The 15260-nt window shown below is 38.3% G+C and overlaps 2 protein-coding genes across 3 annotated transcripts; one reads left to right on the top strand and one right to left on the bottom strand.

Annotated features, from left to right (window-relative positions):
- Positions 1–1863: 1863 nt before the first annotated feature.
- zmynd19 (zinc finger, MYND-type containing 19) lies at positions 1864–6910 on the bottom strand. Its single transcript, XM_079449957.1, has 6 exons — positions 6667–6910; positions 5576–5635; positions 5063–5169; positions 4799–4939; positions 3426–3606; positions 1864–3330 (listed from the first exon to the last, which is right to left on the bottom strand). Exons 1-6 carry the CDS (start codon positions 6715–6717, stop codon positions 3187–3189), a joined length of 684 nt encoding a protein of 227 aa, XP_079306083.1. The 5' UTR covers positions 6718–6910; the 3' UTR covers positions 1864–3186.
- Positions 6911–7693: 783 nt separating this feature from the next.
- bspry (B-box and SPRY domain containing) lies at positions 7694–15260 on the top strand. 2 transcript variants are annotated; one of them, XR_013786266.1, is made up of 7 exons: positions 7700–8240; positions 9265–9363; positions 9786–10016; positions 10428–10453; positions 10556–10680; positions 14017–14620; positions 14676–15259. XR_013786266.1 is itself a non-coding variant. In XM_079449940.1 (6 exons), exons 1-6 carry the CDS (start codon positions 7857–7859, stop codon positions 14562–14564), a joined length of 1413 nt encoding a protein of 470 aa, XP_079306066.1. In that variant the 5' UTR covers positions 7694–7856; the 3' UTR covers positions 14565–15260. The 2 variants fall into 2 exon arrangements, 1 of the variants encoding a protein (XP_079306066.1); XM_079449940.1 differs by having other exon boundaries at positions 7694–8240; positions 14017–15260.

Below are 15260 nucleotides of genomic sequence, written 5' to 3'. Positions count from 1 at the left end.
ATCTGAAGGTCTCAATGTTTAAATAACTCAATGCTTGAAATCACTTTGCAAATATAATTGTGCTTAAACAATAGCATCTTTCCTTACAAAGCGGAAATTGAATAAGCACCAAACTGAGTGTGGTTATGTGAAGACTAAAAACTATTCATTAAGTGACCTCAAAGAGCATTTGGTTTATACCACTAATAATAAAAGAGAAGTGGTTCAGTCAACTTTGTTTGGAGCATCCATCACTACAAACAAGAAGCATGAATGAGCAGTCATATGTTAGTATTCTGTAGTTTTATTGCTCCTAAACACTTCAGTTCTGACAGGTGTTATTTATAGAACCAAGATATTGGTTTGAACTGTATTCATAACAACAACAATTACATTTATAGTTTATAATGCTTATGGCACTGACCTTGAGTCATGTGACTTCAATATCTTCTGAAGTGCATCCATGCATGCTTTGGGGTTGCAATGTTGAAGGACGTTTTCAACAAGTTTACCTTTTTCCTCTTGGGCAAGCTTGTGTAGAACTTGTAATGCGGTGGAACAGTGATCAATGTGCGGACACAGAAGGGAGGTCAAGGCATTTTCTGTATTACATGGAGCTGGACAACAAGCTGCAGATGTCATTCTTCAAAAGATCCTTCACAACAAAACAATGTATCATTTCATATGCATACACCCATGAAATGACTTTTACTAGTGATACATTTCTTTGGGTGCAACATTCATTGAGTGTTCAGTTTGTACATGCATATACTGTACTATGCAAGGTTGGCAGCCCTAAACCCAACTGGTTCAGTCAATATTCAGTTTTGGTTATTTTAGAGAAGTAATTACTACAATTACATAGTAAACATTGTATTTAAACGACATTAAAAACTACTTTGAAAACATGAATAACAAACACTTTGGTCTTTGGCATAAATTAAATATGGCTTCTTGCAAAAACATCGCACTTTTCAACAAATAGGCTATAATTTAATGTCAATAAACATTCTTATAAAAACAATTTAATTACAAAATCGTGTAGCTTGTTAATCGAGTAGCCTACATTCTACATGTAATGTTGTTGTGCAAGTGCACTGCGTGTAGTGCACGTACAGTAAAATGAAGTGCAACAAATATTTTTGCAACTCACCAGACAACGTGCAGTTATGCTCTATATCAAAAAACTTTGAAACGAATAACAAAATCCGCAATAAGGATAATCGCTGTCTTTTAACATCTATGCTTTGTTAATGCATCCGACGACTTCGTTCTCTTTAGATGAGTTTCGCAATTGAAGCAAAAGTAACTTTTTCAAGTCGATTGGAAGTGTGATTAAAATGTTAATTTACATCCGTTACAGCGAAAAGCTCGTACAATCCGTTTCTTCCACTCCTCCGGTTCCCATGGAGACGTTTGTGTAAAGGTTATTCACGCCATCCTCCATAGACACACATTCAACTGGCCTGCCTTGCTTGATTTGAAGGTTGCTGCAGTCATTCAACTGATACAGTAACCCAAAACACAGTTCAATTATTAGTTAACATAGAAGACAATTTAGGTTTTACATGATCAAACAATGACTTCCTGTAAATGATATGACGGCTACCACTTTTCATGTTTGTTGCCTTAATTTTACGTGATGCACTACATTTGCGTCAAATTAAAATAAACTTAACACAGCCACACATCTTTCTTCACACTATTGCACGGACTTTACATTTCTAATTGATGAAAAGTTTCAGTTGAAGTTTTGCTCATTCAATAACATTAATCAGAATTGTTCAAGGCTGTGGGCAGAAAAAAAGAATCCGCATGAAAAAAACTAAAGTTTGAATTTTAAATAAGAACACAAACGTGGACAAAACACATGGCAACCAAATTAACCTTTACACATTTAATATTTTATTTACTTTATTCTTATATTTTACAGTGACAAGAAATGGTCAGTTATCACAAACTTTGTCCATTCACATATTTATGCATTTTATGTTTGTATGGTAATAGCTTAGAAAAAATAAAAAGAACAGACACCCAACTTACCCAAGACTCCCATATCTCAGAAAGAGTGAGGATCAAAGTGTGGATATTCAGTGCACAGTGTTCAACCCAACCAGATAATTCAATAATAAATTATTCGGAATACGCACACAGGAAAACACCACATGTACATATCCATTATACATGCGTATTTGCAGGTGCACGTCACAGTTTGGTAGAGTTGCCCTTTACGTAAGAGGAAGACACACTTGGAAACTGTGTGCACATTTTAAATCAAGAAGAGAGATTAAAAGGTGAAAAATTAATAAATTACGCTCACTTTGACAAAAAGTTTAAGACAAACAGAAGACTAATCATTGAATGACTGGGACCCAAATGACAACTTACATCCAAGTACACGTTGACAACATTGGTCAACTTTCTGTGTGGGTTTCAAGTTTTTCCCAGGACATTCCCCTAAACTGAGTGCTTGTTATGGTTAGCAAAACGAAACATTACATGAGTGGAAAGAGTAAATAGGACTGTGATGCATTTTAAAAATGGGTATGCAAAAAGTGACGCTGCCCCGAAGTAGGCATATTTCCCAGCACCACCCCAAAACTTCCCACTGACAAAGAAAAGGAAACATTCAACCATTTCATCCATGTCCTTCAGTCAATAATGACATTGCACACACAATACTGGTGGTGTGATTTTGCACAGCTATCGGCTGTATTCTTGTAGAAGGTATGGCAGGTGGGTGACTATGTGCTTGGTTATGTGCACAAGAAGTTCAACCAAGAGAGGAAAGGGGAGGGTAGTACAGTGAAGAGGTCCGTATTCCATCCTTTCAGTTGTACAGCAGTTTTGTCCCTCGCAACCAGTGGCTAATACTTCATGATAGGTGGATGGATGGAACGGGCAAGCGCATGACTGTCAATACTTGCAGTCCACAGAGTTATGACGGCATGGTGTTTTTCTTCATTAAACACACATCCATAGCAGCAGGTGGAGCTTTTAAGACCTCCTCTGAACAAAAACCAAAAACTCAATTTCCCAAAATCCCCACAGGCAAGTGTGGAGATTTGAAAGTTCAGGGAAGTAAGTTTTTTTCCCCCCAATGGCCCATCCAACACACCAATATTGTCTTCTATCAGTCAGTTTTTGCATTTCAACTCTCACCCTACACCCCTCTGACCCCCGTTCTTAAAACTGGGGTCGAGGAGATCATCGTTCGGGCTCAGACTCCAGTGCCAGAACTCGTTTACGTTCTCGGCACTGCTTCTTATGGGCCGGCCAATCTCTTTGTTGGCACTGCGAGCCACAGTAGCGTGCCACCTGGCATCGGCCACAGATGTTGAACTCCCTTAGCTATAAAGACACAAAAATATAGACAGTGAGTACCGATTATGAGCAGTATTCAGTGTTAAACATAAGGATTTTCTTTTTCTCTTTGCCATACTGACCCTCCTCTCAATAAGCGAGCAGGGTGGGTAGTGACACTCGTAGTAGGTGCAGGAGCACTCCTCCTCTTCCACCAGCTCTCCATTGGCATTGTAGTAACGTGTGCGACTCAGCTCTAGATACTGCTCCTCAACTGGATCTGCAGGAACCTGTTGGATAGCCAGCCAGTATAGCGACTGCTCTCTAAAAAAAATTTTTTTGTAAATTAGAAGGCAGCACAAGTTGAAAAAAATAAGATGAGATATTTTAAGTCGTTTCTACAGAGCTGTGGAAGGGACATTATTATTTTTGCAATGACCATCGTGCGCATGCAAGTTTCCCGTTAGCACGGAAGTTTCCTGTGAGTGCGCAAGTTTCACACGCTCACGAGTTACTGTGTATGTGCCCAAATGAAATTTTGCTATATAAATAAAGCCGACTTGAATGTCTTTATGCAGTTGCAGTGTTTTCCAAAGGATTTTGAAAGACTTGCGCCGATGATATCACACACAAATTAGCATATGTGTGATGTCATCACCTTGTGTTTGGTCTAGTTTTGCCACTGGAAATCTGTTTCGCTTCTACTTTCTGATCACAGTATACTGTCTTTTAACACAACCGATTGCTAATTTCACATATTATTTGATCTGTTGTCAAATATAAAATGAGTACAAAATAGTGCCTAAACAGGACCCAATAAAATCTTGTGTTCAATACAACCAGCTGTCACTTTAACTGCTCCTAAAATCCTGATTTATAAACGCGATATCGTCTGACAAAATCACCACACATTTACATTGAAGAGCAGATATATGAGGTGTTTTTGCTTGTTTGTCTCATGCAGTGCACAGCCTTTACTCTCATCTATGTGTTGTTGCGTTATGCTTTTTTATTTTAAATAAGAGTGATCGTTTTATTGTAGAACCCGTATAGTGCAGACAAATCGGTGCAAATTCTGAAATATAAGAGAATAAACTATGGCTGTTACAACTACAGAACACACGCGCGCATACACACCGCACTGTAGGGAGGCGAGAGCTCGCGCACAAACTCGCACAAAGCACATATAGAAAGGGTGTGTGGAAAACCGCTAACTTTTCGTTAAGTCATGATAAACTCTATCAGTGTCTTTTCTGGCATTAACATCTGTGACTGTTGACGTTTACGTGGGAAGGCAAGTACACTGAGGAACGCATACTGAAAACACTCGCCACATTTCAATTCGTCATGGTCTTTTTAATGAATGGGAAACACGGATTTGGGAGAATCTTTTAAACGTTGGACTAATGTCCCTATTTTCGCCAATGTCTCTTCCAAGGCTCTGTACGTTTTACTATTGAGGTGACAAGGTTTTTTTTTCTTTCTTGTGTATTACTTTTATGATATAGGAAATTACCTTTGTTTGCTGGACAGTTCTTCTGGTTTTGGACTCCATCCAACAGGAACAAGCCGCAAGTTATCTAGACGGTTGTCCACGGTGACGGAGTTTATGTGAACTACTTGGAAGCTTGGAGCGATTCCTCCTCTATGCTTTTCCCTATGTACCAAAACATCAAAAACAATTACTTAAAACAATGTATACGTTCAATTGAATATTAAACGTATAAAGCACTTGTGTGAAGGAATCATAAAATGAACTTGGCCCTAGCAGTGCACTCACCAGAGTAACTCATGCAGTGGTCGACCTGCCCACCTGCCCTTGCCTATGTCAAAGGCATAAGCAAAGATTTTGGCCCCGTTCCCATCTGCATCAACTTCCATGCGAGCCTGAGGAAAGATGTTTCCTTTAAAAATGTGCATACTTTGTAATTAATGTCATTAACATGAGAGCAAAAACAACTAAAAACCTAATTCAAACATATCAACTGAAATAAAACCCAACTAAAAAACAGTTTAGGTAGGTGATATGCCATGAGATTTGGGTTGTTTACCAAATGTTTTAGTTTCAATAGGCAAGGCAGGGCATCAAAATAAACAGAAAGTTACAAAAATCATAAAATATATGGCATTGCATATTTTCAAGTAAATATGACACTTTTTAATATGACAACAATTGATAACAGACCAAAATATTTATGGTTCATCCAGTACAAAATATATACTAGCAAAATAAAATCTACACACAACACCACCACCACCACACATACGACAGTACATTCCTCAATTTTCTCACCTCAAAGGCATAGTTTTCCACTAAAGGTATGTCTTGCTCATCAATCAAAGTGTACTTTGTCTGAAGGAAAAAATAAATGCGTTATAAAAGTGTATTTTAGACAACAATCAACATTGACATCAATAGCGTTTTGTACAAACAAGAGGTCCCCGTCAAAACATGCAGAAGAGAGGCTCCGTCCTTAACATTTGTCGGGAATTTTTAGACGTTTTTTTTTAATCACACTAAAAAACGTACTGCAGGAAAAGGTACCTGGAATATCGAAAACACCGATCTAAATAAACTATTTCCTTGCGAAGAAACGAATGCAAGGTAAGGTCTGCTCTATTCAATATCACGACAACATAATTAGCTTCATTATTGCGATGCTCACACGCTCTTTTTGTTTAACCCCAAACGTATATCTGTTTACCGGGTGCCCTCTAGTGTCATGGCATGAGCGGCCTGGCATCAAGGAGCTCAGTTTATCCGAACCACGCAAACGATCTTCCTTAAAGTAATGGAAGCCGCTTTCATAATTTGACAGCATCTACAGGTGTTCTGTGTATAACGTACGATGCGACTGACAATACGCAGTATTTGTACGAATGTTTGAAAAAAGCCATCAAGCTAGGACTGTGCTAACGCTCATCGCAGCCGACATGCCGGGTTTTGAGTCACGCAGCAAACGGTTCCTGGTTGGGGCATTCAGTCATCTCCGAGCCATATTGGATGCCAGTGTCATAATAAATGTGGATCAAACATCGGCAAACCTTACAGTACCCCAACCTCGCAAAAGTGTAAATTAAAATGAACAACTTTCACATTCTCTAGTTAAGAAACGATATCTCGACCGAGCAGCGCCGTAGCCACGCTAGCGGCACTACCAGAACAGAAGTAGGCTGCTCAAAAGCGACGAAACCAATTCGGCTAACAAGCCGGTCAATTTTACTGAAGAAAACACACATTTCGACGACAATTTCACATGCTTATCTGAGCAAAGCAGGTAACATCCATTCGCCACGTAATTCTTTAAAATGAGGCATTTTGCTCACGGTTCTCGGATCCCCTCCCCTTCGCGTCGCACATGGCAGCACTAGGATTCAGCTCACCTTCCCGGCCACACGGCCAAGTCGAACGATCCCAAGCTTGAAATCCGACATTAGACGGGATGTCAAGGTCTGGGCTGAGATGTGAGAGCGGATACAATGGTAATGCGTTTAAAATCGGTACCGCAAACACAACCCTGGGTACAAATTTGTAGTGTAATAGGGTCAGTCTTAGCCCGAATCTCCCCCGCCCGCTTCAAACCCTCCGTGGTGCACCGCTGTGAGGTTGGAGAAACCTGCCAGCTTCGGGGGGCGGGACTAACCAAACTAACAACCTAAACCAATCGCAAACCAGGACTGACAGTGGTTCGTCCAATGAGAGTTAGAGTTCTGCAACGCCTAGGGATACGTCATAAATTCTCACGTTGACGTCTCAACGATAAACTTAAAAGCGTTCGACCGGTTTGTCCAATCCAAATGGGAGATTTCCCAGCAAATCCCACCCCCTGTTTCACCACGCCTTTTCATTACGTAAATAAAAAATGACATTTTAGCGCGAGATGCGTGAAATCGTGGCAGGATAAAAGTTCATAAGACGTATATCAGAAGTTCACGGTAGTCATTAAAGCGGAAGTGTTAAGAGAGTATAACCCTCGGGCTTTAGGTTAAATATAGCAATGATATTTCTTTATGAGATTGCGTGAGGGAAAACAGCTGATCCAGTATTAAATCCAGTATTAAGCATTTTATCGTATCTTTATTTCCTTTAAATGATTAAACGTATCGTGTCATTTTCATTTGAAGATATGGATGTAACGTTACGGGTTGAGCTGCACGGATCAACTCATATGCTGATGGTTTATTGACGAAAAGAGTCACACATTGGCACCTGTGTTGTCTCATTTCGCCCAGTCTGGGCTATCCATGCGATTCGACCTGCTGAACCCGACGACATATTATAGTACAGTCGTATACCCACGCTGTGTGTCACATAGGCTACTACTCACCTAGTAATACCGGCCAGTGACCACAACCACCAACAAAACTCGCTACTAGAGAGAGTTGCGCACACTCCAACTTCTCCAACTTCCGTGTTACACACCTGCGAGTGTGACAGAGGCAGGGCTCTAAAACTGGATACACCTGCGCCACTGGTATTTTACAGCGTACATCAGCGAAACTAGCCAGGCACCTGTTGTTTTATATTATTATTTTTTTGGTGAAGAACCAACATATCTTCATCCGTCGGTGCCATGACCGCCGAATATAGACTTTGCGAACTTGAAACGGTGTCCTTGCATGTCAGTGACCTGGAGTCTGACCCTCGGCTGGACGACCCTCCGAAACAGGAAGATCAGATAAATGTATCTGAAACGGGTGGATTGTTTTCAAACAGCAATGGCACAGCAAACAAACAATCGTCGACAAAGCCGGTGGATAGACCTGCGGAGAGTGATGTCAGCGATGCAGAATCTCTATCGGCTCCTGGGGAACTGAAACTGTGTCCAGCGCATGGAAACGCACTGCAGTTGTATTGTAGTACAGAAGGGAAACTGGCCTGCTCGAAGTGTGTTTCGGATGGATTTTGTCAGGGTCACACTGTGATAGAACTGGTTACACGGGCAACTGTAGTAAGGGTGAGCAAGAACAATTAAATAACATGACCGGCTTTTTACAAATAAATGTAAATAAATAAGTTGAAATACAATTTATCAGTTAATATAACTTTTTCTTGTGATTATACTTGTTAACTGTTAAAATGTTGTGTATTTGAGACTTTGTAAATGTTGTATACTTGTATGTGTTTAAATCACATGGGGAGGGCGTGGATAGTTTCTTTATGTCATAAAGCTGCTGACACCCGATGCACATGTTATTACATTAAGTAGGCTATATTTTTTTCTTCAGGACTTAATCATTTATTGTTATCTTCTTTAGACATTTGTTTTTAGTGAAATAGTTTGGGATAGGCTTACTTGCTAGAGACCACCTTAATTATATTATTGAATTTCCTTGTTTTCTCAGGAAAACTAAAACGAAACTGTAATTTTACAGAATTTTACGGTTATTTTTTACAGGATTTTCCTCGTGCAATGTAAATAAATGGTTATTGTACAAAATTATACTGTTTTATTTCCAGATTTTTCACATAGCCTATTTTTCAAAATGCAAAAGCATGCAAAATTAAATTTTATAGTAAATTTCCTTTTTTACTTGAGTTTTCAAAACATTTGAGCTTATATTTTTAAACACCAAATCTTTTATTTGGTGAGACAAATTAACAGAATGAAGCACTATACAAATTTTGTCAAAGCATTATCCTTGTTCCTGCAAAAACTTGCTAATATATATTTCAATTTAGGAATACAAATTGTATCCATGGACATAAATTGTGTATTTTTTATTTTTGCACATTTGAGAAGAAACAGTACGCAGAACGGTTGGTTTAAAATATTAAAACACAAAACTTACAAATAGCAGTGAAATGAACCCGTTCTATGACATTTGCTTAAGATTTTGAGATTCTCTTAATTCCTCTGAGAAACATTCTAGACATTACTGACTCCTGCACACGATTGCTGGTTTAAACCTCTTGGTTGCACTTAAAATGCTTTTTCCTTTCATGATCCAACATTACTTTATTCCCTTTGTTTTAAACAGAATCAACTGGTGGATGTCTGTGAAAAGATGCAGCTGCAAACTCTGCGGATCGAACGATTTATTGATCGTACACTTACAGCCCGAGAGAAAGCTGTACAGGTACCTGATAAATTCACTCATCCATAGTGTTTTATATGATTAATAAAACATACCCGCATTAAGGTAGAAAAGTACCTTAGAGTGCCATAAAGTGGTACATGAATATCATAGATAAATATTGTAATAATTTGTATAGTGGAACAGTGCATTTTAAGTACCATGGTATTACAATTCGATAGCATCAGTGTACTGCCACAGAAATCTTTTTGAGACGAAAAATGTGAACAAAATACACAATCACCTGAAGAATAATTTCTTCAAACTAATGGCAGCAAAGACACAACGCATTGCATTTTAATATCCCTGTCACATTTTCTTATGCATTTTATGTGGGTGTGTTCAGATGTAGGATATTTAACTATAGTTATAACAGGGTAATACTGTATGGTGTAGTAAATGCCCGTGTGCTGTTGGGTTGACAGGTAGATGCAAACAGCGCGAGAGAGCGTGTGCTGTCTCAGGTAAATGCCATACGTGACGCTCTTGAGGAGGAGGAGCAGCGTCTCCTGGAGGCCATACAGCGAGAAGAAGAACGCGTGGAGCAGTGTCTCCTCACTCAGAGAGCACACTGGACACAGACTCTAGAGAAACTCACACACACACGCTCCAGTCTGGTGCACAAACTCACACACTCCACAGATGCCATGCTTGTGGTGAGCGAGTAAAGGAGATTGAACTCAAAGAATTTAACTTTGGATGTGAAAGCACATTTTAACTTAAGTACATAAGTAAACTCTCCAAGCATTAGAAATAGAATGAAAAGGCTGAAATCAAACGACAGGGAAACAATAATCTTCAAGTCAGGAAATGATATTATTTTCAAGGCATCTAAGCAACTTCATTATAACTTTTAACTCTCATTACTGTAATGCAAATCAAAAATAAAACTTTATGAAAAAGAATGACTCAAATGCATTAGAAAATGTTACGGGAGAATTTAATTTGCTTTGTTTGTTTTACCTGTTTTAAATACTATTTTAGATAATCAATCATAGATCGAAATAATATAATCATTGTATTGTGACAATCTATTGATTGTTGTTTTGTTTTATTTTTCCTTTCAGAGCGCCAACCAGGAAATATATGACAGGTAATTGTTACAAATTTTCCATCAGTTGAATTAGTTTGTAATATGTTATCATAGTTACGATAATTCAGATGTGACAATTGCTTTTGTACATGAATGTGTCAGGGTTGAGGATGCAGAAGGTTTTGGTGAACCCCGAGACACCGAGCAACTGGGTCTGAATAGAGAATGTAGCACCAGTAAACTCATGCTGGGTTTATGGGCCAGTGCCATACTGCTTGGACCGTCAGGTTTGTCCATTTCCAATTACATTTCTAGACTAAACATCTAATGAAAGAATTAGCACATTTACGTCTATGATCACATGGCTTTACCTTTGGGTTTAAACGGAAACACTGTGGGCCATTCTCACTCTGAGACTTAGACAGAACAGAGCTCGATATTAAGCCTTACGGAGTTTAACTTTACACTATATGAGACTTTGGACCTTGCATGGCCTACCTCCTGTCAGGGTTAGTGGGATTGTTGACTTTTTTGTTTTTAATAGTTTATTTAAACAGTGACAAATGCATTTTTACAAGTATAAATGTTTTGTGAAGTCTGATATTTCTGGTGGCTTTAGATGGAGTTAAGCATGTCACACTGCAGAAAATATAAAAGCTTTTAAGCTATTTTGACGGAGTACAAGGCGCTTCCAAAACTTCCTTGGTTCTGGATGACCACATTTGTATTATTTTTAACATTTTAAGTATCACTTTTCAAGTATCCCAAAGAATTGAACATTTAGCAATGGATAAATTTGGCTCGGAAGAGTGACTTCACAGAATAGACCAGTGCTTCCCAAACTGTGGCCAGCAGCCCTCAGTATGTATTGCAGTATGGCAAAGGGCGTGGCTTAAATTGATAGTTTACCCAAAAATGAAAGTTCTGTCATCATTTGCTCACCCTCATGTCATTTCATACCTGTATGAATGACGTATAGAAGTGAACTGTTTGTGTTCCTAAATTCGTTCAAATATCTCACTTTGTGTTCAACAGAACAAATATACAATATTAGTTAGTGAATTTCACAGAACTGAAAATTTCTAACATTCTTACAAATATATTTATTTGTGTTTAACAAAACAAAGAAATGTTTATAGGATTGACACTGGACAACCTGGGCCCGGTTTTTCAAAAGGTTTAATCCGGATAAAATTGATCTGGATTTAGTAATCCTTTTTTTGCGATCCGTGATCACGTAATCCATCTTACTTTTGGAGCCAGTTTTTTAAAGCAACATCGGATTGGATCAATCTGATCCGGATAGGAACTTTTCAGGATCACCAAATCTGGATAACCAGTGCTGGATAACCAGTGCTCAAACAGGAAAGGAAATCACAATGTAGAACTACAGATATGTAAAGAGCAAAAAGTAGAATAGCCAGTGTGGGGTCAATATACATTTATTTTTATTTGAAATGAAAACACACGCTCATCTGAGACCTACAACACAAACACTGTACATTGAGGATATTTATAACAAGTATCAAGTATAGATATATTGAATTAAAATAAAAGACTTAATGTCAAATACTCCACAATAATTTCAGATTTCCTCATCTGATGTGGGCTACGCTTGTCTGAGCGTAGCCTTTAGGAGGCGGATCTCAAATCTGGCCTTGGTTTGCTGCAGTTTGGTCAGAGTCGGTTGTTCCTCTGCCAGAACGAGCAAACAAGGACGTACAACAAGGGACGCAATTGTTAGACACTATTTCTGATTTGGATTTGTTTTGGATTTCAAAAATCAGTGATTGCCATTCTTTGCATTTTTTTGGTTATTCTGTAATCCTTGCATGCATCACTAATAAATATTCTACAAACAAAACTATTTTCGATTGTGATGAATATATATATCAATTAGTGACAGAATAAAATTGATTGTTTTTGGTCAATTTTGACAGCTGTTTGGAGGCCAAACTCTTTCTACTTTGCTGTAGGCCTGAAAGGCTGAATACGTTAAAGCCTACGTAATCACTGTAGCCTGACGGATGAACAAATAAAATTGAAACCTTATGAATAAATAGGATATCTTGTAAGATACTGCATGATCCAAATATAGTATTATTTGATACATTTTTAAAGTTTTCATTACATTTTGGGCATGAAATCCACGCTGAATCCACCCTTCTGATGGGATCAGTTTAATCCAGCTATTTTGGATCAAAGTGATCCAAATCCTACAAAAAAGTTCTGAAAAACCCAAACTAAAGGTTTGATCCAGATCAAAACCAAGATTGGATTACGTGATCTAATCCGATTATGTGATCCGTTTTTTCTTTTGAAAAACACATTTTCAAGATTTGATCCAATCCGTTATCCAAAATCCTAGTGGATTACTTTTGAAAAACCGGGCCCTGGGGGTTAATAAATGATGGAAAATGTTTCCTTTTTGAGTGAACCATCCTTTAAGATAAATCAAACTTTTTCAGCAGTACATTAAACGGTAGATTAAAATAAAAATAGTAGTGATGCACAGATTGTCATGATTCTGCCTTCTCTTGTCTTGATTTTCTGGTCTAGGGGCAGAATCATGAGAGTCCCACGTGTTTTATGTGGAGAGAAACTCATTATATTATTGTCAATCAGGATATAATATGCGTTCTCTCCAGTCTCGTCATTGGCCCCGCCCCTCTCGTTCCTAGTATAGCTTTCCTCCTGTATCATTACCCACACCTGCCCATCGTTATCTCCTTTGTTAGTCTCCCTATTTCATGCCCTCATGTCTATTGTCTTGTGCTTGTTCGTTGTACATGTTTCCTGCCCTTTATGTATTTGTGAAGATTACCCAGTGTTTAGTTATTTTTGCCCCCCATGTGGGAAGTGGTTGTTTTCTGTTTTGATATTTAGTTTGGTTAGTGTTTTTCCCCATCGTGGGTGTTGGTTTTGTATTTATTAAAGTTTGTTAACCCCTTCACCCCGCTGCCTTGCAATTGGGTTCTTTCACCAGGCCCCCCCCTCCCCCCGTGACACAGATACTTAATTTCTCCACTGATACCAATTATTCTGTCTTAGTGATATCTGCCAATACCGATTCTGAAGATTGAATTGATTCTCAACTTTCTGAATGTTAGTAATTCATATGACTATTAATATTAAACATCAAACTGGTGATGTTTGTTAACTATACGCAGAGCACAAATTCATTGCATTGTCCTGTCCTCTTTTGATAGACAGGATATACCGGCCCTTATCATCGGCTGTTTTCAAACTATCAGCCAATAGCTGAATGTTAATTTAATCCGCATTTCTATATGTATTGTGGCCATTCCAGTCCCGTATTTAAATTTCGACAAAATTGAACCTAAGTAATGACGTTAAGTCATCAACAGCAATGTGAAAGACTGACAGCATAACAAGACACACTGAAATAAACTGTAAAAATCGAGGTTATCAATAAAAAAATATTTTTTTACTTTTTCTAAAAAGCTGAGCAAATATTTTTGTTGTTTTGCTTAAAAGTGATCTGATTGATCACTTATGATTTGAAAAATTAGTAAATAAAAAAAAATGAAAATAATTTTGAAATGTTTTTTATTTTTTTAACAGCTGCTTATCTTATGTATTTTTCTGTTCTTTTTTTTCAGGTCCCAGTTCAACAAAGCTACAGTTCGAAACGAAAACTGTCAGCCCACTTCTCTCCCTCTCTGACGATCATCGTACTTTAACTTTCCTGCCTAAACGCACACGTCCGTCACCCCCCTATGACCCAGCACGCTTCGACAGTTGGCCCAATGCCCTCTGCTCCCCTCCTATGTCCTCTGGCACCCACAGCTGGGTACTCGACATGGGCAAAAGCGCCGCCTTTAAAGTGGGCATTTGCTATGCTAGCATGGAACGCAAGGGGTCCGGAAATTCTGCCCGGTTGGGCTACAACACAAAATCATGGGTGCTTTCACATTATGATGGAGACCTTTCCTTCTGCCACGATGGATGTAATGTGGGTATATCAGTGGTTAAGAAACTCAAGAGAGTGGGTCTTCTGCTGGACTGGCCCAGTCAGACCCTGCTCTTCTATGATCCTGAATCTATGTCTGTGCTACATGTAGTCAAGCATGCTTTCAGTGAGCCTCTGATGGCCGCATGCGCTGTGGCGGATCAGAGCGTCGCAATTGTCAACCTGAAAACACTATGACGAGAATGGACAAAATGAACGTTTTTGTAATGCAAATTCAAATTTGAAAATCTTCTGTGCCATTTAGGATCAGCATATCACATAGGAAATGTGTGATAATAACAATCCTAGTGTTTAGTTCTAGAGAAGCAAATTTGGCCTAAATTTACACTTGCTTAGACTGACCGACTGACTGTTTTTATTCTTTTTAAGTTTTCGGAAATATTTAAATACATTTTCTGTCTTTTCCAGAGCTATTGATATATATGGTATATGTTTAAATTAGTGCAATGTTGACTGTGGTATTTATTACCTTTATTATAGTTTAATGTTTATGACAACACCACTTATTTTGATATTTTTTAGACGATTAAACAGTCTTAAAAGGCTGGCATATGTTTGTAATTTCAATGTAATATTTACATTGTCCAATGTGAAAAACTGTGACCTTAAGGTAAAAACTATGTTGTCCTTAAGGTAAAAAAGTGTTTCACAAGCACAAATGTTTGACTGAAAATGCTGGCTAGTTTCAGGGCATGATCACCTCTCTATTGTCTAATACAAAACCTAAATAAATCTTAATCTTATTTACGATGCAAATCTAAATACAGAAACACAAAATCATTGTTATATTTATGTTCACTATTTGTAAGCATCTGCCAGGTGCAAGTTAACATGAATTTGTAAGCCAATAAAGAGTAATTCTTTGGTATGGTT

The sequence above is a fragment of the Barbatula barbatula genome (genome assembly GCF_947034865.1).
Source record: "Barbatula barbatula genome assembly, chromosome: 2".
NCBI lineage: Eukaryota > Metazoa > Chordata > Actinopteri > Cypriniformes > Nemacheilidae > Barbatula > Barbatula barbatula.
The sequence above is the reverse complement of the archived record's forward strand: the minus strand, read 5'-3'. Positions and strand labels throughout refer to the sequence as shown.

What these genes read in the sequence shown, in the direction of transcription:
- zmynd19 (XM_079449957.1), bottom strand. Translation starts at nt 6,717, where the DNA reads ATGTCGGATTTCAAGCTTGGGATCGTTCGACTTGGCCGTGTGGCCGGG. An exon ending in CCACTGCATGAGTTACTCTG is followed by an intron (nt 4,940 to 5,062) that starts GTGAGTGCACTG and finishes TTTGGTACATAG; the next exon opens with GGAAAAGCATAGAGGAGGAA. An exon ending in GAACTGTCCAGCAAACAAAG is followed by an intron (nt 3,607 to 4,798) that starts GTAATTTCCTAT and finishes AATTTTTTTTAG; the next exon opens with AGAGCAGTCGCTATACTGGC.
- bspry (XM_079449940.1), top strand. Translation starts at nt 7,857, where the DNA reads ATGACCGCCGAATATAGACTTTGCGAACTTGAAACGGTGTCCTTGCAT. An exon ending in CACGGGCAACTGTAGTAAGG is followed by an intron (nt 8,241 to 9,264) that starts GTGAGCAAGAAC and finishes TGTTTTAAACAG; the next exon opens with AATCAACTGGTGGATGTCTG. An exon ending in AACCAGGAAATATATGACAG is followed by an intron (nt 10,454 to 10,555) that starts GTAATTGTTACA and finishes TGAATGTGTCAG; the next exon opens with GGTTGAGGATGCAGAAGGTT.